The sequence below is a fragment of the Aedes albopictus genome, chromosome 3, assembly GCF_035046485.1.
Source record: "Aedes albopictus strain Foshan chromosome 3, AalbF5, whole genome shotgun sequence".
NCBI lineage: Eukaryota > Metazoa > Arthropoda > Insecta > Diptera > Culicidae > Aedes > Aedes albopictus.
Genome location: NC_085138.1, coordinates 39,536,874 through 39,561,414, shown reverse-complemented (window position 1 = coordinate 39,561,414; position 24,541 = coordinate 39,536,874). Strand labels below are relative to the sequence as shown.

Sequence of the window (24,541 nt, the reverse complement as noted above, 5' to 3'; positions counted from 1 at the left end):
GAGGCAGCGTAGCATAGTTATAGTAGTTTAAAAGCGATTTTATTACATTTCTAATAATATAAAGTAGAATTTCCGGGTATTAAACATTTTAAAGTAGAATGGCCAATTCACATTCTACGGTAAATTGTGATTGTGACTCGTTGATTTTGATCAAACATCGTGCTGGAGACTATTCTCCAGATTTTATTTCTACGTTTCATTTGGTAATTCAAAATAGTTTCCTATGTTGCTATGATATATAACACTCCCATCCGATTTCGAACTCGCCTCCTTCTGTTTAAAACTTCGAATGCCACTTCTTGTGGTGGTAACATGCCTAAAACAGATCTCTTCTGAATCTCATTCACACTTAGAAAATTACCCGAAGCCTATCGTCCCCTTTCCTTCGAGTGTTGGTGATGCTCCCGGTCTCGATCGTGCCACTTTTTGTCCTCGTGTTTATTCCAGTGGCCCTCCTTCTTGTGCTTGTGTCGCTTATCATGCCATTCCTTCTGTTCGTGCTTCCGGTAATCGTGCTTATCGTGATGTCGCCGTTTATAATGATCATCATCATCGTCATCGTCGTCGTCATCATCATCATCGTCGTCATCCCGACGGCGATCGTGATCGTACTTATTGTCGTGATGTTGATTTTCCTCTTTGGAATTGTACTGCTTCTTGTACTCGCCCTGATAATTCTTCTTAGGATTGAATACTTCTCCGGAATCATCTCGCTCGTCACTGTCACGGCGTTTGTGCTGCTGATCGCCGTTCTTCTTGTAGTCCTTCCACTCGTCGCTGTCTTTGCGGTACTTATCGTGCTCGCCGGATTTTCGGTAATCCTTCTTATCCTTGTACCGAGGATCGCGATCGCCGGATGCGACTTCTTTGCTTTCATCGCTGTCGTTGTTATCCTTATAGTGTTGCTTCTCGTGCGATCCTTGCCGGGAAGTCGAAGGTTCTTGGTGGTCAGTTTGTCGCTGATCATCCCGACGTTGTTTGTCTTGATATTCTCGACTCTTGTCTCCGTTACGTCTTTCTTTGTCTTTCCACTCTTTGCTTTGCTGTTTTTGGAAGTTCTTATGCTCGTGTGATCTGTAACAAACCAAAAACCGTTTATTATTTTCACTTGTTTTAGTATACCAACTCATTTCGACTTCGACAACACGAAGGCGACTGCAAGCGTTAGAATACACAATGCATCGCCAGTTCCAAATGGCAAATTCTGACGGCGACGCTGGCATTAGATTGCCTACCTAGTGCCAGATTTGTAACACATTAACGAAGACTTCAGTGCCGCGTAACTGGAGTATCAGGACATTCTTCTAGATGACCAGTAAAAGCGTTAAACAACAGGCGAACAAAAAATGTACGCCTGTTCTCTATCGGCAAACCACGTTTAATTGGCAAATTGTGTGATAAATTTGTAAAAAAAAAATACCATGTGGGATTTCAACCTATGACTCGGTATCGCCAGTCTAGCACTTCAACCCACCAAGCTACAGAACAAGTTACGATTCTGTAGGATAGAAAGTCAAACTGGATTTGAAGCCCCACTCAAACCGGGCCCATCTTTCACAACTTCAACTCTCCTTGCCATTTTGCTTCCCAAAACTTGAATAGCGCCACCTAGTAGTTTAATCCAGAATCTATTAGTTTATCAAAGCCTTTGTAGCTGTGATTAACTTTCTAGAACACGTAATAATTAATTATTATGTAGAAGAATTATTCTTCTATGCAGTATGAATCCTACGATAGAGACATTTCGACATTTCTACGAATCCCTAGTGACGTTCCTGGATCAACTTAGTCCACTTAACCGAAGACTCTATACTTAACACAAGTAAGTTTAAATCATTGGCGTAGCCCCCCAGAAAATTTTCATGACTTTATACATATATAATATAGAAAAAATGAAAATCATTGTCTTGATGACAAAGACAGATCTATAATAGCCATTTATTTAGCATAATATGTGTTAAAATTGATAGTTATTGGAGTCTTTTCTCAACTTGTCACACTTTACAAGATCATTCTCCAAAATGGACTATTAGTTTTGTTTGGAAATATGATATAACCAGAATTATATAGGAAACAATGCTTTGTACAACTTCTTTTTTAACCTTCCGTCAATCGCGCGGTTGGCCTCCATCGTCAGCACCGCGCTGTGGACAACAAGCGAACTTTTCTCAGCGTGTTGTATGAAATACAACAACGCGATCGCTCGAGGGTTAAATCGCCGAGAAATGAAACTTAAATGATAGTTTTCAAAAGAATTGTTTGATGGGTATCCTAAAGCACCTCTGAATTTTCTAGCAGCATTACTGCAAAATATTGTCAACTGCTTTCTTGTGGAATTAAAGTACCCGGATAATTCCCGGGAAAAATTCCTAGGGGACTCCCTGGAGGATTTCCTGAAGAAATCCTTGAAAGAGTTCCTAAAGGAATCTCGGGAGGAATTCATGCAGAAATCCCAAGCAATAATTTCTGGATAAACTCCGGAAGGAATTCTTGGGGGAATTTGTGAAGGTATGCCTAGAGAATTTCCTGGAGAAATACCAAAAGTAATTTCTGAAGAAATTCTTGGATCAATTTCTGGAGAAATTTCCGAAGAAACTCCTGGGGTAATTCCTGGTGGAATTCTTAAAGGTATTCCTGGAGGAGTCCCTGAATGAAATCCTTAGGGAACTCCTGGAGGAATCCCTATAGAAATCGTAAGAATGTCTGGAGGTACCTATTCCTAAAAGAATTCCTGGAGGAATTCCCATAATAATTTCTAGAGGAATTCCTGAAAGAATTCGAGAAGGAACCCCGGGAGGAATTCCTGGAGACATGCCTGAAGGAATTCTTGGAGGAATCGCTAAAGGAATTCCTTGAGAAATCTCTAGAGGAATTCCCGCATAAATTCTTTGAGGAATCCCTAGAGAAGTCCTTGGAGGAATTCCAGGAGAATTTCCTTGAAGAACCACTGGAGCACTTTCAACCTGAAAGAATTCCTGGAGGCATGTCTAGAGGAATTCCCGGACGAATCCCTGTAGGAATTTTTGGAAGAATCCATGCAATTCCCCGAGGATTCCTGGAAAAATTCCTGGACGAATCCGTAGAGGAATTCTTGGAGGCATCCCAGGAAGGATTCCTGAAGAAATCCATGAATCGATTTCTGAGGAAATTCTAGGAGTTTCTGGAGAAATCCCAGGAGGAAGTACTGAAGAAATCGCTGAAATTCCCGAGGAAATTCTGAAGAGTACGTGGAGCAATCCATGTAGCAGTTCCTGAAGGAATCCCTGGAAGATTTACTGAAGAAACCCCAGGAGGATCTCCAAATCTCGAATCTCGAAAGCAATCTCAAGAGACAGTTCCTGGAGGAAGTCTTGAATTAATTTCTGGAGGACTTTCTGAAGGAATCCAAAAAACATTCTTGGAGGCATTTAAGAAAAAAACCTGCAAGTAGTTCCTGAAAGAATCATAGAAAGAATTTCCGGGTGAATCCCAGGAGGAATGCTTGGAGGAATTTGTGAAGAAACCCCATGATGAATCCCGGAAGAAATCCCATAAGAAATTTCTTAGGGAATCTCAAAAGAGCTTTCTTAGCGCATTCCTGACGGTCCCTGGATAAAAAATCTGAAGAAATCCATGTCTGCAGTAGTTTCTGGACGAATTATTAAAGGAATAATTGGATGAACTCCTAAATGATTTTTTGTACATTTTTTAAAAAGAAATACCTGGATTAATTTTTGAAAAATCTCTAGTAAAGTTTTCTAAAAGAATTTCTGGAAGACATTCCTGCAGTAATACTTCAAACATTTCCAGATGGAATTGAGGGGGTTAGAAGCAAAGGGGTGTAAGTGACAAAAATCCACTTTCCAGTAAATGGGGTTTAAAGTTTTTGACCAATTTTTCATCCCATACAAAATGTATGAAGTTTCAAATTCAACCCAATTTTCTCTGATTTATTGTAATTTTTCCAATCATCGTAGAAACAATCCTAAAAAAGTTCCTGAAAGCTTGCAATCTGAAGAATTTTATGATATGCTCAGCTCAAAATCGACAAAATGGTCACTTACACTCCTTTGATTCTGGGCCCCTCAATTATTAGAGCATTCTCTAGCAGAATTCTTGAAAGAATATATGGGGAAATTCTTGAAGAAATAACTAAAGAAATACATGTAGACATATCTTAAAGGATCTCTGAAGGAAACCTAGAAACAGCACTTGAACTATCACTCGAGGAACCTGTAAAGATATTCCAGGAAAAATCCCCGAAGAAATGTTTGGTGAAATCCCTAGATGAATTCTTGAAGGAATCTGTGGAGGAATTCATGTGTGAATTACTGCAGCAAGCTATGGAAAAAATCCTGGAGGAATATTGTTTACGAAACTAGAAAAAAATCTATAGGTAACAGTAATTTTTGATTCCTCAAAACTGCAATGCTGATTTGCATATTCACATATCGGGCGCCCATTCCGTTGAAAAGACATCTGAAATCAGGTCCCTCCTGGGCCCCCTCCAGAAAAAAATCTTTGCTACAATCTGAACTAGGCACATTACGCATTGAAAAACCACGCTGGTAGTACATACACAAGATGGGCGCTATTGAGCAAGCAGTGATTTATGATGCAACACTTTTTAAAGCGAAATACTTCAAATTAGAGCCACCTACTGGAACATATATGTACTAAATACTACCTTACTCACCTATCATCACCATTCCTCGGACGGTACTCCTTCCGCTCATCGTACTTGCCTCCCTTTCCCTTCCTTTCGTCATATTTGTCGTACTTATTTTTGTACGACTCTTGCTCCGCCCCTGCCTTCTCTCCCGACTGTCCACCTCCCTTCCGCTCCCTTCCGTACTGATCCCTCCGCTGTCGCAGTTCATCCTCCGATTTCCGATCGACTTCCTCCAACGTCGTTAATCCTACCTCGTCCAAGAACTGATTCTTCTTCCGTTCCCATTCCCACAGCAGGTGGGCTTTGTTCTGCAACTTCCGATGCATTTCCGGTTGGTTTTCGTACTTTTCGCGAACCCACGGCGGATACTCGGCCCAGTTGATTGCTTCGATGCTGGGAATCGGTTCTTGTGCTGGAGTGCTTGCAACACTGCTGGAACTCGAGCTGCTGCTACTGCTGCTAGCTTCATCGTCCGCAAGGTATCCTTCGCTTGGAACGGACATGATCAGTTCCGGTTCCGGATCGAGATCTAAGATGGCGGTGAGGCTCTGCAGGATAACCGATCCTTCCTCTTTGATCGTTTCGAACGCGCTACGATAGTCGAACTCGAACGGCGACAGCGAGGGAACTTTCGGCGGGGGAGCCGTGGCCTGCTTCTGATGCTCGGCGACTTCTTCGGCCGTTGGGTGGATGTACTGCTTGTAATCCCGTGGGTGCTTATGCTTTTTCAGTTTAGCATCGATCTTGCGCTGTTTGGAATCGCAGTATTTGGCGCTGTATTCAGAGAATAGCTCGTCCTGGACTGCATTTTTGTTGTAGCAGAACTCGGGCAGGACATAATCCTTGTCGGCTATCAGCATCGGTTGACCGTCGTCTCCTGACCATACGACCCTGTATCAGTAAAAGTAAGCAAATGCGTGAGTGTAAATCTAGATGTCATTGCATGTAAAGATTATACCTGTGTCGTATGTTATCGTCCTGCGGAGGAACTCGCCGCATCTGTGGTTGTTCCGGTTCTGGTGGCGCGGATGTCGTCGATGGCTCCGGTTCCGGCTGGGGTTCCGGTTCCATTAGAGATGGGTCCTGCCTCTCCTGGTCCTGCATCGCTTTCATCCATTCAAATTCAGCCTGCTGAACTTGCTCGTCCAGTTCCGATCGGGTGTACAAATGTTTCAGCTTGTTCATCTCGTTCTTCAGAATGGTATTTTCCAGCTCCAGTTCCGAAAGACGTTTCTCATGGTCGAAACTATTGATGGTGGCCCGGTTCTCGTACATCCGCGAGTTGCCAACCAAGATCGCAGCAATTCCCGTTAGCACAATGCTCAGTATAACGAAAGACGTTCGATTGACATGCCTCCATGGAACGATCGCATCCCCTCGAACGAGGGCAGTGTCCTCCTCGTCCTCCTCATGGCTTCTCTTACGTTTGAGTTGCCTATTGCGTTTGGATCGTTCTTCGACGGCGCTATCATCGTCCCGTTCCGGCGAAAGAGGAGGTGTGAGCTGTACACTGGATTGTGCCAGTTGATCGAGGTTGAAGCACTTGTTAACGTGTAGTCGCGCCTGATCGCTCCCATCGCTCTCGCTTATCACACTGATACCATCCGACGAGGAACCATCGTGAGAGCTGTAAAAGATTGCGGACCATAAGAAAAAGGCAAACAAGCGTGTTAAACAGCTGTACATAGATTCATTCATAAGTCGGTAAGATAAGGAAATGTCGCAAGAATAATCACACCACGTTGTGTAAGATCACTTTAATATTAGAGCGATATATTGTCTAGGTCAACAATTTCGGAGTCGGAACACGCGTGGAGATAACCGCACACGTGACTACAGATAAGAAACATTGGCGCGAGAAGTGAGTAGGACATGTTCTACGCACAAAAGTAATTGGGTAAAGGTAGACACCAGTGCTTGAAATCGAGTGAATATGAATGGTACGATCAGTCATCAGCGCCAACCATCACTACGAACGAACACGCACAGGCAGCAAAGAGAAACCGAACCAACCGCGACCACTATTCCTCATCGGTCGGTTGGCTGGTGAAGCATATTGACTGGTAACGATTATTTCTCACTTGCTGCGGTCAGGCTGAAGATGCGTAAATGATTCAGTGGATTTATTTTTTGCTCAAAACTTGTAAAAACAAACAATTTGTTCATAAGAGAATGATGGACGCGACTATTAAAATCGATTCGAGTTTATGTCATTTGCACTGTAATAACGAGATAAAAATAAAGTATATTCATCAGTCCTGCAAAATATCAGTCTCAGTGCCTGTTTTTCAGCCGAAAATGAATGACTGCGGCGGTCGTTTTCAGTTCCTCGATGTGAGAACTGACAGAGTTCGAGAGCTCCATTCGTGAGCGACCCAACAAGATCAATTCCCAATCATCCACACAGGGAAGATTCAAAAATTACGTCCATCGTTTTTCGGGATTTCTAGACCCCCCCCTCCCCCCTCTGTCACGCAATTTCCCTATACCCAATACACGTACTGTCACACTTTTCTAGACCCCCCCCCCCCCTCCCCCAAATGTTGGACGTAATTTTTGAACGTTCCCAGTCACTACTCATGCTGAAAGGCCATTCGTCTCAAGCGGTGGCTTGTGAGAGTGAGTGCCCTATACGTTAGCACGGGTGAAAACACTCAACTACAGAAAATTGAATGGAAATTTAGCCCTGTCAGCTCTCGCTTTCAGCACGCTGCGTGCGAGTGTGAGTACCTATTTCATTTCGCTCCCGTTTTGCTGATCGGAAAGCAACTTTGACAGGAAAACCAAAACGAAGAAAATGAAAAAAGCAAAATATCGCTATCATAAAAGGCCTGTCGAAAAATTGCAACACTGATATTCATTGCCGTATATACCGGCGAAGAGAGAGATTCAGAGAGCCGCACGGCGCTGAATCGTCGTTCCTCACTCTCACTCATATTTTTTTATTGCTCCCGCTCCCACATGCTTCAGAAGCATGTTAGCCAATGAAGGCATATTGCTACCGCTTTGGGTTGAAAAGCGCCGGTCATAGGGTTACCATCCGTCCTGATTTAGCAGGACATGTCCTGATTTTGGACTAATTTTGGTGAATATTTCTTAACAAATCCGATGAGTTTTACTCATTTTCGTGAAAATACATGAAATGTCCTGATTTTCTATGCTGGGTAGATGGGAGCCCTAGCCGGTCAAAGAAGAGCAAATTTTGATTCGTCTGAGGTAAAACGCTTCAATTTTCAAGCGCTGGTAGACACTTATTGTGCATTGGCCTACGCATGATTCTTAAAGAAACGCCAAGAAAAATGTCAATGTTATTCTAGAAAATTTGTTCCCATTGAACCAATAACTTAGATATATCTAGCTTGAAGAAAAAATCTCTACTCTGGTTGAGAGAACAATTGAGAATAAGCTTTATTAATTGTCCGTGTAGCTGCCGGCTTAGAATAGCACTACGGACCACCTGTTCCGGGGGTAAAAGTCCACCAAACAGGTAACCCCAATCCAAGGTGTCAGGCGACCCGTGCTGAGGGATGAATGGTTGAGGGGGTTTAAAAGATGCTCGATCTTTAACGGAGCCCGTAGCGTGGGTAGATCGCCTTTTTGGGTTGCGTTGCGGTGATAGATCTACCAAACCGAAATCTAGTGTCGTCCTATTTTTCAATTTTGGAATATGTGTTCTTGTAATTCAAGGAGTTATAGCATATAGTCCTACTACTGGTGTTTTGGTGACTTCCAGTTTTTGAATAAAACTGAGTTTACCAACTTTACTTTGCATATAGTTAAAAACCTCACCATCTGAGGCTAAACTCAATGCAAAGGAAATCAAATTGGGTTAGGGATCCATGTATGTACTAACTCTTCGAAGACTGGAAAGTGCTAGTACGCAAGGAACATACTAGAATCATTATTACTGAACACCTGTTCCATTGTTGGAATGATATTGCTGCTAATGTTAAAACCCGGGTCCTAAACTTCCTACTGGGGAGAATTTAGCAGTAAAACAAGGGTGATGCTAGGTTTCCGATGCATGGCCAATATCAGTACTCTTGTTTTGTTTTCTAAGAAAACAAAACAAAAACTGTATCAAAATCGATACTTTATTGCCCCTCAATGGCAATTGAGTAATGCGACATGCACTACACTAAGGATACGGGTAATGTCACAATAGATCTAAAAACTGGTCGCAGTGACAAACCCGAACAGGAATAAAAAAAAAAAAAAGCTTTATTAATAGTTATTTATGTGACGAGTTGCAAAAAGTTGTTTTTTTCAGCACGAGTCGTACATTTATCCAACGAGGCTTGCTGAGTGCTGGAAAAATCGAATTTTGCAGAGAGTAACATAAACAATTGTGCGAATTATGCATTGATTTTTTTATTATACAACTCATTTAAGTTGCATAGTTTTCATAATGCAACTCAAATGAGTTGCATAATGAACATTATGCAACTATTTTTCATTATTTTTCATTCGGAAAAAATGACCATTAACTTTATCATAACAAGTATCTACAGCAGCACAGCGGTACGGCAACAGGTTATCACGTAGAAGGACCCGGTTCAAATCTCGCCACGTGTGTATTATGTACAACAAGGTAGCTCATGTTTGACGCAATACACGCAATCAATTGCCAGGCTGTGGTGAATCTGGAAAGTACATTTTTGTTTTTACATTCATTTTGAGAAAGTTCTATCAGAAGCTGCTTAGAAGGCTAACAAGCTTCCTTGTGTAAACTTTCAAGTTCTGAAATTACTTAGAAATGAAGCTGCTTAGAAGGCTAAAGAGCATCTTCCAACAAGCTGCTTAGCTTATAAAATACCCTTTTATCCGAACTTCTGGTTACTTGGGGAACCTGCAATAAGCAGCCAGTTGCGATGGTTGCGATTCGTCCATGTTTTTGAAGTCAGCATCAGTTTCAGGGCAAACATTTGATTTGAGAGTGATTTACGAGACATTTTTTATCTCTTCTTCAGGACCCCAATTACGAGCTTATTCACACACGTTTTTATTTAGAGTAACATATATCAACTAACAAAATAACTTTTTGTTACGATTGCCCTAGTATTTTGAAAAATTATATATTTTGTTGGGAAAAATATTTTGCCTATTTCAATTGTTGGTCCTGAAATGATTATTTGTTTGGGGTTCAGCACGCAGTTGGGTTCAGTTGGCCCCCTCCACCCACAAAATTTTCGAAATTTGTATGGAGCCAGACCCCCCGTCCCCCCTCAGAGTCTACGTTGTTTAAGGACGGGCCCTAGTCATTTTCGGGGGTCTATATCTTGGGAGTCTATATACATAATTAGCTGATTTGCGAAGTATTGAACTTGTACTTATTGGAAACTTCCGCTATTTAAAGAACTTTATTCAAACTAGTGTTAGAATCTTTCCCTGATTTGGAGGGCTCTTGAATTCGGGGTCCTGGTGTAAACTGCCCCCTACGCACCCCCCTTGCTACGCCACTGCAGCTCATTATGTACAAATCTAGTACTCTACCCAACGTGTTCACGTATTATGAACAATCAACTATCGATTCGTATTGCTTCAAGTCTCATCTAGTACCTACATACTTAGCATTTATAACTAAGAAAATGTCGTGGGAAACGAAACATTTTAATTCGAGGTGAAATCAAACTCAAATAAAGCATTACAAAACAAGGTGAAGTTGGGAGGCGGTAGAAAAAAAAAGAGTAGAATTACTGTTACTGCATCTACGACATTTGCAAACTAATGTCACAACTCTTCCGCAACTCTTGACTTTGCTCTTTGTTCCAATTTTCCAAAAATAACCCTCGCACAAAGAGCACGGAAATGGCAATATGGTTTAGAAGAGCGCAAGAAAATGATCCATTCATAGAGGTAGGTGGAAATATACTTACTGCAGACTAATGTTGCTGCCGGCTAATTTCGCATTGCTCTTAGCTCGATCGTCACCGCGATCCTCATCACGTGCCACGACACCATCCGTTTCGTCTTTGGTTTGTTTGGGTTTATTTTTCACTGGTTCCACGCCACTGGGTTTGTCACTCTTGTCCTCTTGTTCAGCTTCCTCATCCTCTTCGACTTCCCCGTCGGATGATCCACTTTCTTCGTCACTTGCTTCTTCTTCATCGCCATCTTCTTCGTCTTCCACTTGATCATCGTCGTCGACGTGCTTCTTGTCCGGTTCTGTTGCGGCGGGTATCATCTTAAGATGACCGGCTTTGGGCGATCGATCCACTAGCGTCCAGCTCTCGAACTCTTCTGCGCTCAGAGCCGCGGAAGGACCGTCTTCACCGGCGTCGTTGGTATCGTGTTTTGCGTCCATTGCAGGACCACACGAGCACGGGGGAAACGGCTCAAGTCAAGCTGAGATGAGAGAAAAAAAAAGATTAGCCAAAAGTAGGTGTCAAGAAATGGGCGTGAGAAATATCATTCTTGGTAAAAAGTAGGAAGATGTTCGCGATGCATGCGATGTCGGTAGAGTGCCGATAGTTGACCTTCGATCTTGCAAAGGCAAAAAGTTGACCAAGCACCTCGCAAAGGCTTCCCGCAACCCAAGAAACAGAGATAGCTGAATAACAGTTTCTTGGGCTGAAGTTCACTTAAGATTTGTTTGTTCAACTCTTATACAGCTAAAATGTGAAGGATGGAAGGATGAAGCATCATTCAACAACCTAAGAGACGCAATTGAAAGGTAAAAACAGCACTTGCACAAGCATCTGAACTACATGAAATACTAATGAACATTCCATAGGGAAACAGACCTCAAAAAGCCTCCGGGAGGCGCTTAGAAAAATAAGATCCAAACTAGTTAATGCTGAATGATTCTTACTGGAAGCTTGTGGTTCCGCTTAGAAGTTGCAGATTTCATCGGATGATTATTTGGAAAGCAAAATGAATCTAGATAATAATCTAGATAATCATAAAATTCCACAAAAATTTCTTCAGAAGGATTCTTGGAACTCGTTAGAGACTCCTCTTGGAATGTTTTTCAGGGTTTCTTCAGATTACTTTCTTTTAATGACATTTTTCTTATTTCACCTAAACTTCCTTACGGAGGTTCTTCTGGATTCTTAAACGCATTTTTACAAGATTCCAGCAATTCTTTCCGGAATTTCTCGATAAGAATCCTTCAGGATTCCCAAATTCCGACCTTTGTTGCCAGAGGTTTTTCACAGTGATCTTGCTGGATTTTTTTCCAGGATTCCATAATTAAAGGCATTAGCGAGATTTTTCCCTGAGTTCCTCCTGTTAAAAAGAAAACTCCCAGGATCGCTTTTGAAGTTGTCGCGGGAGTCGTAAAGCTTCTCCCGAAATTGCTCTTGAAATATTTTCAGAAATTCTTTCTGGTTTTCGATTTCTCCCAAATATTTTCACACGATTGTTTTTTTTCAGAATTTCTCCAGGAGTTATTCCTGAGATTTCTAGTAATGTTTCTCCCAGAAGTTTAAGCAATTTTTTAAATGTTTCAAGCTTATCCTGAAATTTCTTCCAGAGGTTTTCTCGGAATTGCTTCCAAAGAGCCTTACTGGATTTCTCCCGAAACTTCTCTTGTCATTCCTTCAAGAAGTTATCATGAACTTTCGTCTGAACCATTTCTATCAGAATTGTATCTAAAAGGTACTCGCGGGGTGCATCTTTAAGCTCCACCTAAGATTCCTTCAGGGCTTGCTCCCGAAATGTTGCTCGGAATTTTAGGCACCTTTTTCTGGACTTTTCTCAAGATTTGTTCTGGACTTTTCTCAAGATTTCTTACGGAGTTCATATTGGTTTCCTTTTAGGATTTCTATAGGAGTTACTGTTAATATTTTTCATAGAGTTCTTCTCAGTAGCTGATCAAGGTTTTTCTCATAATTGTTTCCAAGATTTTTTGCTGTGATTGTCCTAAGAGTACTGCTAGTATTGTTCACAGAATACCCGTGTCCCGGGATTTTTTTGGGTGTTCCTTCTAGGATTTTTCTAATTAAGACTTCACGGAATACCTCCTGGGATAGTCTACAAAATTCCTTGTAAGAAATCCCTGAAGAATCATCGGAAGAAATCCTGGTGAAATCTCGCGAGGTACTCCGAGAAGATCTATAAACCCGAAAAATTACTTTGAAAGAATCTCTAGAAAACTTTCTTTGAAAATCACAAAGAGGAATTACTTTGAGAGAGCTTTGTTAGAGTCTTCGTGAGGACCCAACTAACAAAAGTAGTTGCATAAAAGCTTAAAGAGCAAACGCTTTTGAAAGCAAGCTTGTTTAAGCTCTTATACAGCAAAAATGTTAGTTGGGGAATACCCGAAAATTTCTAGAAATAATCGCGTTAAGTACTGCTGCAGAAACTTCGTGAAAAACTCTGTATTGAACCGCCAAGAACAATTCTCAGAATACTTGGAAGGAACACTGAAAAATCCTATGAGGAATGTTGGGAGAAACTCCTGGAGAAGCCCAGAATGAAACTACGACAAACCTCCAGGAATTCGTGAAAGAATACTAGGAGAAATCACGGATACATAATAAGAAACTGCGTAAACATTTGAAGAAGGATTTGCGAAATAAATTTAAGGAGTTCTCCACTTCTGACACTGAGGAAGATTACAAGTGGTAGTCGAAATACGCGTATCTGTCGAAGGATAAGCAAAACAGGGCGGAATTAAAAGGTACATAACTGATTACACTCATTCGAAAAGGGTATTCTGCTTAGACGGTTCAAAAAGTCGGTACAAAATATGCTTCTTTTCTTTTGGAAAAGTTTTGTCCAACATAGGATAGTCTACTCTTACCATCACTACACAAGTATACCTGTTTTGATCATTTTTACACAGCTTTCAAAGTAATAATATGTATCACAGTTGAACACAGCTATAGTAGGCAAAATATCACCTAAACACTCTCACAAAATTTCGTCCGCTGAGCAAATTTTTTTAAAAATAAACGCAATGCAAGAGAAATCTCACCGTTTTTTTTGGTGGCGTCGTCGTTTTCGTCTACTGACTGGTCGGCGTCACCGAGCCGCTTATCCAATTTGATTCTCACCAATCACGCACGGTACACTAACTATACGCATAGAGCGCGGAAGGGATGCGTTCACCTCGACGATGCAAGCTGCACTAGCGTGCGTTCTGCCGAGAGGGCTGCTTGCGCGTCTTACTCGAGATCTTTGTCTTGAGCCGAGCTACTTGCGCTTCAGTACAGTACAGTACAGACCGAATCAACCATCCAACGGAAATCAACGGACAAATTCCATACTTTCTTTGCAGATTCACGTGCAGTTTTCTTTGTTCGATACATACAGGATGGCAGTTTCAGGTGCTTTCGAAGGCGACACGGGGGTGTGTTGCAGGCAAACTAGAGGCGTGGATGTGGACTGTAGGGATTGGGATGGATTTGGTTTGGTTGTTTTACTACCTCTCTGATAGCCTAACAGGGGAAAGTGGAGTATAATGCCTTTTAAGCAAATGTGGTCATCTATCTCAGATTCAGCAAATCAACAAATAAAACAATCTAAACAAATGTTATATCCTGAAAAACTGCAGGAGGCAATACGTCTGCTGGTATTTTTACTTTGATTTTTAACGAAATACCTGGGGGCTCCATCGATTTTTGTAATAAGAGCAATGGAAGGAGAAGGAGGCGCATGGTATTTATTAGGTGGATGTCATTTATATAAAACCATTACACGATACGATCATGCTCGTATCGGTTCAAATTAGGTGATCTGTTCGAATATACAAAATTGTAATTTACGACGTTTTTCTTCAGGCAGGCAGTTTGCCTGCATCTGAAGAAATGCCTAGCGAAAATAATGTGTATTCCATGGTAGGCTTTTTGCCCTCCGTTCCCTATGTGTTGCCTTAAATCACGAGGAGGCTTGGTTCAGTGCATTGGATAGAATTGGTCTGGAACCGTCAGTTCATTCACAAGGCAATGAAGAAACGAACAATTCAAAAGACTGCAATTAAACAGACATACTACGAAGTACAGTAAAAGACGAATACTACCTGGTCTAGTAGAGTTATAAAAACGCCTTTTGTAGTGTGCACCTTCATACAGAACAAGTGTTTCTCATAAGATTGTACCCAAGTAACCACAAGCATTATATCATTGCACGAATCATACTGGATATCAACCTTTGTAATGCGAAATGCAGTAATTCCACACTTGTCATGCAATAATCTAAAGATTTGCATTATCAATGTATTGATGCATTACATTTTTCTTTACATTAGGATAGATTAACCCTCGAGCAGTCGCGTCTTTGACTACCTGCAGTGACGCCGCGCTCACACTGTGTACCACATGCGTGCATTTTTCATGGTGCGTGTACTCATTACACGACGCGACCGCTTCCGGGTTAAAAGGTGATATACGATAATTCAATAATTCAACACTGGAAAAACTGAATAAATGCAATGTGCAAACCACCGATCGACGACAAAACGGTTTTTACAGATGACCTTTTCTCTTTTCTGTTGACTGCTTTCACATGATGGAAACCACAATTTGCATATGAGCAGTGTGCGAAGGGTGTTTTAAAATTATTATATTGATTAAATAGGGGAAATTACCTATTCTCGGCCGTTTTGTTCTCTTCGTCTTTGGGTTTTTTTTTGAAACCTATTGAACTCAGAGTTGGTCTCAAATCCTTCCCAACTAAGCTGAATTATATGACCAAGTTTCAGGCAATTTGGCTGACAAAAACCCCCCATGACGAAGAGAACAAACCTGCCGATAATACCCATTGTCACCCTATCTTCTAAAATGCATTGTGTATTTATCGGTGATTTATCAGAATGTGATTACAGGGATTCTACTACAAATGACATAGTCGTTTTGCCCTCTACTGTAATGATTGAGACAGAAGAACAGTTTCCATTTAGTTAATGAAATATCACAGCGCAACATTTTTTTTGTCTCAAGAGCAAACTTATGTGTCTCTGACAGATTTTGGGCTGCTGAGTCTGAATCCGGGCTCAGATTTGCTCCAACACGTCACAATTTTGATCTATGCCTCAATTTATAGGGCAAAATATGCGATTTTGAGCTTTTTTGACTGCAAGCCATTGAGCATGGAAATATATTTTTTAAGCAATCAAAGGATAAATTGGTCAATTGACATCTAAATTAATGACTCATGCAAAATATTTCGATTTGCCAAACCAAATTTGAAAGATTTAAGCATTATTCATGTCAGTATATAAACTTTCATGCAACTTTTGGAGGATGCTTTGTATGGGAAATATCATATCTAACATAAATCGCTTTAAACTATCAAATTCGATTTGGTAAAACGATTTTTTTTTGCATGAGTCGTTAATTTAGATGTTAATTGACCAATTTATCCTTTGATTGTTCAAAAAACAAATTTCCATGCCTAATGGCGTGCAGTCAAAACAGCCCAAAATCGCATATTTTGCCCTATAAATTGAGGTATAGCTCAAAATTGTCACGTGCTGGAACAAATCTGAGCCCGGAATCAGATTCAGCGGCCCAAAGTCTGTCAGAGACCCATAAGTTCGCTCTTGAGACAGACCAAAAGCTAATTTTTGTTACGCTGTATAATTTAGTTGATGTTTTAGTTATTTATTTCGTCAATCTAACGTAGACTACATTTAAGGCCCACGCACAATGGATACGTTTGTGTGCGTTGATAGAAGTTTGACAGACATGGAAAACATTCAGATTATCGCAAACGCAGCAGCAACGTTCCAATTCTGCGCCGGCCTTTATATCAAGGGGCTAGACATCTACTACATCGTTCTAGTTCCTGATTAGTATGCAAAAATTTGCAAAATTTGCAACCATAACTGTTAAAAATCCCGGATAGAGATGAATAGAAAACCAAAAACAAAAGAATAACAAATTATTGTCATAACTTATTTTGTCATTTATGAGTTATCTTCATGAAGAGTTTAATACAACATGTGAATAGCATAATATGATATCATATCAAAATAAGCCATTCGCTTATTTATCAAATTTGGAAGAATAACTACTAAATGTCTTATTTTGCTATCATAACAAATTTTGCAATTGGTAAGCTATTGTTGACCTCTGACGAGTTTGATGAACCATCGCAGTTTGGCACTTATCAAGAACATCCTAGTCAAGAACAACATATGTAATGACAACTTTTGATAGTTTTTTTTTTTTCAGTTGACAGACGAATAACTAATTTTGATATTGTTCTATTTTCAATAACACAAAACACAATAATGGTATATTTTGCAATTTTCAACCTTATTTTTTTTTGTTCTTGGTTTGCCATTGTAATGTCAAAATTTGAGATTCTTCAGTTGTTTCACAGAACAATGTCAGTTATTAGTTTTGCCCTTTTGTCACTTGTTTCAAACAAACCCTGCCCTTTTGTCACTTGTTTCAAACAAACCAATGGCAAATTTTATCATTAAGTAATTCTTTTTGAATGGTAAAACATGCAATTGTTTTGTAACTATTTTCTGCCCGGGATGCAAAATGATCACACAGCGATACACTTTTTTGTCTCAAGAGCAAACTTATGTGTCTCCGAAGGATTTTGGGCCGCTGAATCCGAATCCGGGCTCAGATTTGCTCCAACACGTCACAATTTTGAGCTATACCTCAATTTATAGGGCCAAATATGCAATTTTGGGCGTTTTTGACAGCAAGCCATTAAGCATGGACATATTTTTTTAGGCAATCAAAAGGTTAATTGGTCAATTAACATCTAAATTAACGACTCATTCAAAATATTTCGTTTTACCTAATCAAATTTGATAGATTTAAGCATTTTATGTTAGTATGAAAACTTGCATGCAACTTTTGGAGGGTGACTTGTATGGCAAATATCGTACCTAACATAAATCGCTTAAAACTATCAAATTCGATTTGGTAAAACGAAATATTTTGCATGAGTCGTTAATTTAGATGTTAATTGACCAATTAACTTTTTGATTGCTTAAAAAAAATATTTCCATGCTTAACCCTCGAGCGATCGCGCTGTTGTATTTTTTACAACACGTTGAAAAAATCTCGCTTTTTGTACTCAGCATTAGCGTGGCGCTGACGGTGGTAGCCAACCGCGCGAGTTACGAAAGGTTAATGGCTTGCAGTCAAGAAAGCCCAAAATCGCATATTTGGCCCTATAAATTGAGGTATAGCTCAAAATTGTGTCGTGTTGGAGCAAATCTGAGCTCGGATTCAGATTCAGCGGCCCAAAATCTGTCAGAGACACATTAGTTTGCTCTTGAGACAGACCAAAAGTTAATTTTTGTTACGCTGTGTCATTGATTAATAACTGTGGAATTGCTCGTAGAACACTTAGAAGCAGGCTTTGTCCCAACTGGAACTACGTGAAGTAGAATACAGGTCGGACTCGATTATCCGGGTGACCCCAAAATTATTTCACCCCGGTTAATCGAATCATCCGGATAATCGAGCCATGCTTCTTTTCTTTTATTTTTGATGTTCTTCAATCAAAAACTGTACCTTAAACATAAAAGCTAACATACATGACGTTGTAGTGCCTAAACTTAACGTCTGGTATTATTACAAGCATGTTTTTTGAAAATGAAATTTTGGCTGAAAAATGTAAAAAAATAAAAACAATTTTCAAATAGGCTAAATCTTATTTACAGGTGTTGTATTTGATGTTTATCACATTTTTTGACATACTGTAATCTAAAAATTTGTAAATTAAGCAAAAGCAAAGTTTTCCCCGGATAATCGAGCCATTTTTGCCGGATAATCGAGCCCCGGATAATCGGGCCCCCGGTTAATTGAACCCCCGGATAATCGAGTCCGACCTGTAATATTAAGGAACATTTGAGTTCTTTATGAGAAATGCGAAGAAGTTAGTTTTCCATACTAAATTCCATACAAATTTTAATCAAAAAAGCTTTGCTCCGGGTTGATACAATCAAATATTAACTTTCCTTTATACAGGTATGTTCCGTTTTTGTCACTATTCGTTTTTATCACTATTCGATTTTGTCAACATTTCATTCCGTTTTTGTCAACACTACTTTTTTTGTCAAATTTGTTCCCTCGAACACGAGTTATTTACAGTTTAACATTAATCTTGAGGCAATGCATCCGTGAATGAATTTGAAGTAACCATCAATGATGACATAGAAGACGTATACGCCAAAGTAGCTCTCAACACATTTCAAATTCAGCTGTAAATAATGGTAATTCATGCTTTCTCTCACGGATAATTTTACTTCTCATTTGAACATGAGAAAAAATAAACCAATTGTTCAATAGAAAAATTAAACCGAGCCAGTTTAATTATTGAAAATCTGACAGGAGGTGGCAGGCAATATCAATATCATCGTCAACAATTTTGTTGTTTTGTAAATGGCTAAAACATTTTCCAAATGTAACATAAGTAGCTAGCCATGGTAGATCAATAATAGACGGGATGTGCATATAAAACCATCAAAGGATGGACTCGATTATCCGGAAAAAGGGAAAAAATCACCCTGGATAACCGATCATTTTTTTTTTCATTAGCCTATTGTAATTAGGGCACCTTAATTGGTGTTCCTTCCAAGGATTGCTCCAGGATGTCCATCTGAGTATTCCTCCAAGAACTTCCTTCTGAAGATCCTTCTTCCTCTCTCTTCTTTTTCCTTACGGCTCTACGTACCAACTGGAACTTGGCCTGTCAATTCAAGTGCTCTTCGGGAACTTTAACAGTTTAGGACTTCTTTTGCCTATCATTGCCAGAATTTTTACACTAGGGTAAACTCAGTAGACTTCGCCACTGCTCTAGTCTTCGCCCCCTTCATACAAATACCATTTTATATGTATGAAGTGGCGAAGATTAGAGCGGAGGGGGCGAAGTCTAGCGTTTTACCCTACAATCTGCTCCAAGTGAATAAATAAATAAATTCCAAATAAATTTCACGAGATTTTTTACACAAATTTCTTGAAATTACGCGATGTGCTTAATTCTTCTCTTTTGGTCGCAATTTCTCCGATGGGGCTCAAATTTCTACCAGAGATCTCTCTTGTACAAGATCTCCCGACCGAAAATGCTATATTCACTAGGCTTTCACAAGACGCGACGCGAGACAAGACATAACACTTATCGTTCTTACAATCGTTCTTACGATTGTAAGAACGGTAAGTGTTATGTCTTGTCTCGCGTCGCGTCTTGTGAATGTCAGTTTGTTCTTACGTTAGCGTAAAACATAAAAATGAGTATTCACTAGGCTAACTGGAGATTCCTATAGAATTTTATCCGTGATTTCATCTTTCGATTGCTTCAAAAATGCAATCTTGGATTTCTTCAGTAATTCCTTCTAGAGATTCTCTTGTATTGCTCCAGATTCCTTAATGGATTTCTTCTGAGAAATCGTCAAGAAATATTTCAGAAGTAAATTAGGAGTTCAGTTCAGTCTTTCAGGAATAAGTTTCTCTAGGAAAAAGGAGTCTAGGATCTTGAAAATGATCTGGGGATTTCTCCAGCAACTCCTAAAGGTTTCCCAGAAGAAACTAACGATTTCGAAAAAAATCCTAACGATATCCCATCAATTCTGAAAGTATCCCTCGAGAAACAATTTCATGATTTCTTGAAAGAACTTACACTTTTTCAAGGATTCCCACAACGAGCTTCTGGAGGATTCTCAGAAATAACTCCCCGGAGATTTATATACAGAATATCAGGATGACTTCCTGAAGAAACTTCTGGAGGATTTGAGGAAAGAATTCCTGGAAGAATACTAGACAAAACTTTTGGGGGATTCCCAGAAAACGCAGTATGAAATAGAGGAGAATTATTACTATTATATTATCTTTATTAACGAGATTTTCAGCCCAAGACTGGTTCATCTATTAATCAAAGGAAAATAACAAAGATGTAAGATAGAATCCTCTTGGAAAATCTTTTGGAAGTATTCATAATAAAAGTTCCAGTAGGTGTTGGTGTTTCTACTGCGCATAAATTCCAAAACAAAGTTTTGTAGAAATCCTTTAAAGAAATTTTTGGATGGAGGACATTCCAGGGAAAAATATAATAAGAAACTCTTTAAAGCACCCTGATGACATTCTAGAAAAACTGGCGAAGGAATCCCAGAAAGAAGTTCTGGAAGAACCCCAGAAAGAACCCCTGAAGAAATATCAGAAAGAAACTCTGGAAGGATTTCAGAAAGTAAATCGTAGGACGTTCTGAAAAAACGGAGAAACTCATATTTTCAAAAGTAAAATCTTGGTGAATCTCCAAAGCACTACGTCAGCGAGCTGTACCCAACATAATGCATAATATTTGAAGGGATCCCCAAATAAATTCTAGGAGAAATTCAAAAAGAGTCATCTAGGTTGATCCGAGAAGAAATTTCTGAAGAAATCATAAGGGGCAGAACTTCTTTTCTCTAAAAATTCTTATCGAATTCGAAACAAGCAGCATGGTACAAGGTAAACTAATTCTGGAGGAACTTCTTGGGGAATCCAATATTCTGGAGAAGTTACAAGTGATTGCTTAGAAAAGATGATACTCGTGGAGTAATGCCTTCCGGATGGAAGTTAACATAACCTTTTTTAGGATATCGAAATTAAGTTCTTGGAGATTAATCATTCCTGGAAGTACATATGTCATATTTTAAAACGTCGATCCGGGTACTGGAACTGTAATATGTGTCATTCTTGAGTTCAACGAAAATAAATTTACAAAAATGTGGTCATAAATGTGGTGAAAACCTCTTGTCGGCGTCACAGTTAGGGAACTGTAATTTGAACTGTGTGACCAAGACATAAAAAAAAACAATTAAATTTCATAGTGAACTGCATATTTTTACTTTTGGAATGTGTTCTACAGTAGGTAATACTTCCAATTCATATCAAAATGTTGCAAAATATTTTGTCAAAGAAAATTATTCCGTTTTTATCACTATTCCGTTTTTGTCAACTAAAAATCGCGGGCCGTGTTGATAAAAACGGAACACACCTGTACAACGGTAATCGTTAACCCATGGGTATAATGCCCAAAACATTCAAGGCAGTTTTTATTAAGAAATGATCCTGGATTAAACTCTTCACCAACAGTATAATGTTCGCAGAAAATCTGCGCGTTTACCGCTTTGGCTGTATTCGCTTTATAAAATAACCAGTGACCAAGCGTCTCCATTGTTCTTTCGATCGATGGAAACACTTGATAGTAATTGTTCATACTAAATCTGGGTATCAAATTTACGTGGTTTTCATAAACTGCACTGATTATCAACCAGGAAGGTATCTTACATTGGTAGGCGTATAACTGTTGACATTTACGTCACTCTCTGGATAACCTACTGGATAATTAAAACAATCGTCATTCACCTACCTTATCACTTATCAGACCAGCACCACACGATGAAACAAATAACACTGCGACACTGCACGCTTGAACTTGAATTTATCAAACACTCCTGTGTTTGCTCACGAGAATTTCACCACCTTCCCAGCTCAGCTGGTCACAAGCCAAACGGAAATAAAAACACTTCCCGATTTTAGTCCAAAACTAGCTCTCTTTTTTGTTGATTTTTGAAACCTTTTCACCTCTTGTCACCCATCGCTGATGGAAAACTCGTCACCTACTGCGACAGAGATAACACTCCAGCACACCTGATCCAATGCTAGCTAATCCACTGATTCAGTTCTGATTGTTTCGATTTTCAATGGTAAAAATTGCACATCAAAATTCAATTCTGAACAATGCTCTGCAAAATTCGAATCGGTATCTACGTACGGCTACGACGTCAAAGCCGCAATGAAAATAATAATCCCACACCACAAGGCGAGGCAACAGAGAGCATACCAAACCAAACCAACAACCCCATGCACACGTCGATTGATGACAACGTCGTCGCCGCCGTCGTCGACGAGAACGCGTGTTGTGGCGCGGGTGGGCGGTTGGTGCGCAGAATTTTGTTGTGTTTTCGCTTGAGAGCAAAACCGCATCAGCTAACTCCCTAGCACGCACACATATCACCAAGCCATGTGATGGGGTGCGCTAGAAATTACGCCACGTTTTCTTTGAAAATAGGATTTGAACACTTTTTACTGTTGATCGTCAAAATAGTGGTTTAGTACAAAAAATGACAAAAAATTTCGCAATTTTCGTTACGTTTCCTCTAGAAATGCCATTTATATTTACATTTTTGTTAGGATTGAGAGTGAGTTAATAATAGTGCTAATTTTTCTTCACAGATACATATAAATCGCTCGAGTTTCAGCAACGGGTATTAAAATGTCGATTCAGTAGAAGGTATGAACCGTACTCTGGTGGACAATAGTTGAAACTGAAAGAATATTTCTCGTTTCCTCCTGTAGGTAGTGTGGCTATTCGGTTGACGAGGCCCTATGCATTGGGGCTGTTCATTTGGGACCATTGAAGCCGTTTACAAAGGTGAATGCATGTCTGTATGAGTTCCTAAAAAGTAATGCACCTCGCATTAGCCTGTGAAGTGTGCATCCTTTAGTATATACCTACTCTCTCCCAAATTTTACATTTACTGTGTCCCCCGTTTACAAGTTTTCCGAAGGAGTGAGCTTACAAATTAAAAGGACACTTCGTTGATACTCAATCCTCATTCATTTATTTAGTACTACATCCTTACACTCCAACATTTTTTACGTCCATTTTTTACGCCGAATCGGTTATAGTCAAGGTATACATCCACTTGTTTATGTTTAACGTCTCATTGCTCTTGGATCTTGGATAGTTTACTAAATATACATGTGTAATACAGGCGTACCTCGATAGTACGTACCCTCGATAGTACGTACATTAGTATGGGACAAACATCAAATTCTCGCTCCAGTCGACTTTTTTGATTCCATTTAGGTCCCATATGAACTGGGCAAAATTTCAGCGCAATCGGTGAAACTATAATTTAGCGCAAGCGGTTCAAAGTTTTCATAGGATTTACTATGGGAAAAGTTGCACTTTCAGATAAAAAATCCCAGAGGTCGCCCTTTGTCTCCTTAATTCAAATCGATCAATGCTTCTTGTAGAAAAATCATTTATGAAACTTTCTTTCGAAGACCGCAAAACGATTGGATGCTTGTGGAAAAAGTTATTGATTTATTACTGATCAGTGATCCGGCGAACGGCTTTTTGTTTTGTTTTATTAGCAGCACTGCAGCTGCTGCTTTGGCTGCTGCTGTTTCTGGGGGTGGTGATGCCTCCCGCCACCCCAAGCAAGAACGGCAGCAGCAGTGCTGCTGATAAAACAAAACAAAAAGCCGTTCGTTGGATCATCAATCTGTAATAAATCAATAACTTTTTCCACAAGCATCCAATCGTTTTGCGGTCTTCGAAAGAAAGTTTCATAAATGATTTTTCTACAAGAAGCGTTGATCGATTTGAATTAAGGAGACAAAGGGCGACCTCTGGGATTTTTTATCTGAAAGTGCATATTTTCCCATAGTAAATCCTATGAAAACTTTGAACCGCTTGCGCTAAATTATAGTTTCACCGATTGCGCTGAAATTTTGTTCAGTTCATATGGGACCTAAATGGGATCTAAAAAGTCGACTGGAGCGAGGATTTATTTTTTCCATACAAGCGTGTACCATACTAACGTACATTTTGCCACGATAGTACGTACACCAAAATTTAGTTAATTTTTAATCTACACAAATGAGTTCGAATCATTAGTAGACGTATAGCAGAGTCTCCGATACTATGAATTTGTGTTATGCAGACTCCTATAACACTGATTTTCAGTAAACCATGGTTTCCCAAACTGTGGGTCGCCGCGACCCCCCGGGGAGGTCGCCGACCTTCATCCAGGGGGTCGCGAGGGTCAGTTGAATAATTTACTGTAACAGACAACAAATGAGGGAATTTCTATGATGGGTCGCCAAAAGCACGTCAACTAACAAAAGGGGGTCGCGCACCTAAAAAGTTTGGGAACCTATGCATTAAACAGTTTTAAAATGTAACGAAATGAAAGACATGAAC

The 24,541-nt window shown here is 39.8% G+C and overlaps 1 protein-coding gene across 2 annotated transcripts; it reads right to left on the bottom strand.

Moving 5' to 3' along the window:
• Positions 1–17: 17 nt before the first annotated feature.
• LOC109415467 (uncharacterized) lies at positions 18–22,343 on the bottom strand. Of its 2 annotated transcripts, none has more exons than XM_029868726.2 (5): positions 21,917–22,343; positions 10,528–10,996; positions 5,610–6,278; positions 4,676–5,542; positions 18–1,074 (listed from the first exon to the last, which is right to left on the bottom strand). In XM_029868726.2, the coding sequence occupies exons 2-5, from the start codon at positions 10,953–10,955 to the stop codon at positions 369–371; spliced, it is 2,670 nt and encodes an 889-aa protein (XP_029724586.2). In that variant the 5' UTR covers positions 10,956–10,996; positions 21,917–22,343; the 3' UTR covers positions 18–368. The 2 variants fall into 2 exon arrangements, with proteins under 2 accessions (XP_029724586.2, XP_029724591.2); XM_029868731.2 differs by lacking the exon at positions 21,917–22,343 and adding an exon at positions 13,572–13,809.
• Between the last annotated feature and the right edge of the window lie 2,198 nt (positions 22,344–24,541).

Bases quoted from the DNA above. Each gene is read 5' to 3' on its own strand.
- LOC109415467 (XM_029868726.2), bottom strand. From the start codon at position 10,955: ATGGACGCAAAACACGATACCAACGACGCCGGTGAAGACGGTCCTTCC. The intron at 6,279-10,527 runs GTAAGTATATTT...AATCTTTTACAG, and splicing joins GGCAGCAACATTAGTCTGCA to CTCTCACGATGGTTCCTCGT. The intron at 1,075-4,675 runs GTGAGTAAGGTA...GGTTTGTTACAG, and splicing joins CCGAGGAATGGTGATGATAG to ATCACACGAGCATAAGAACT.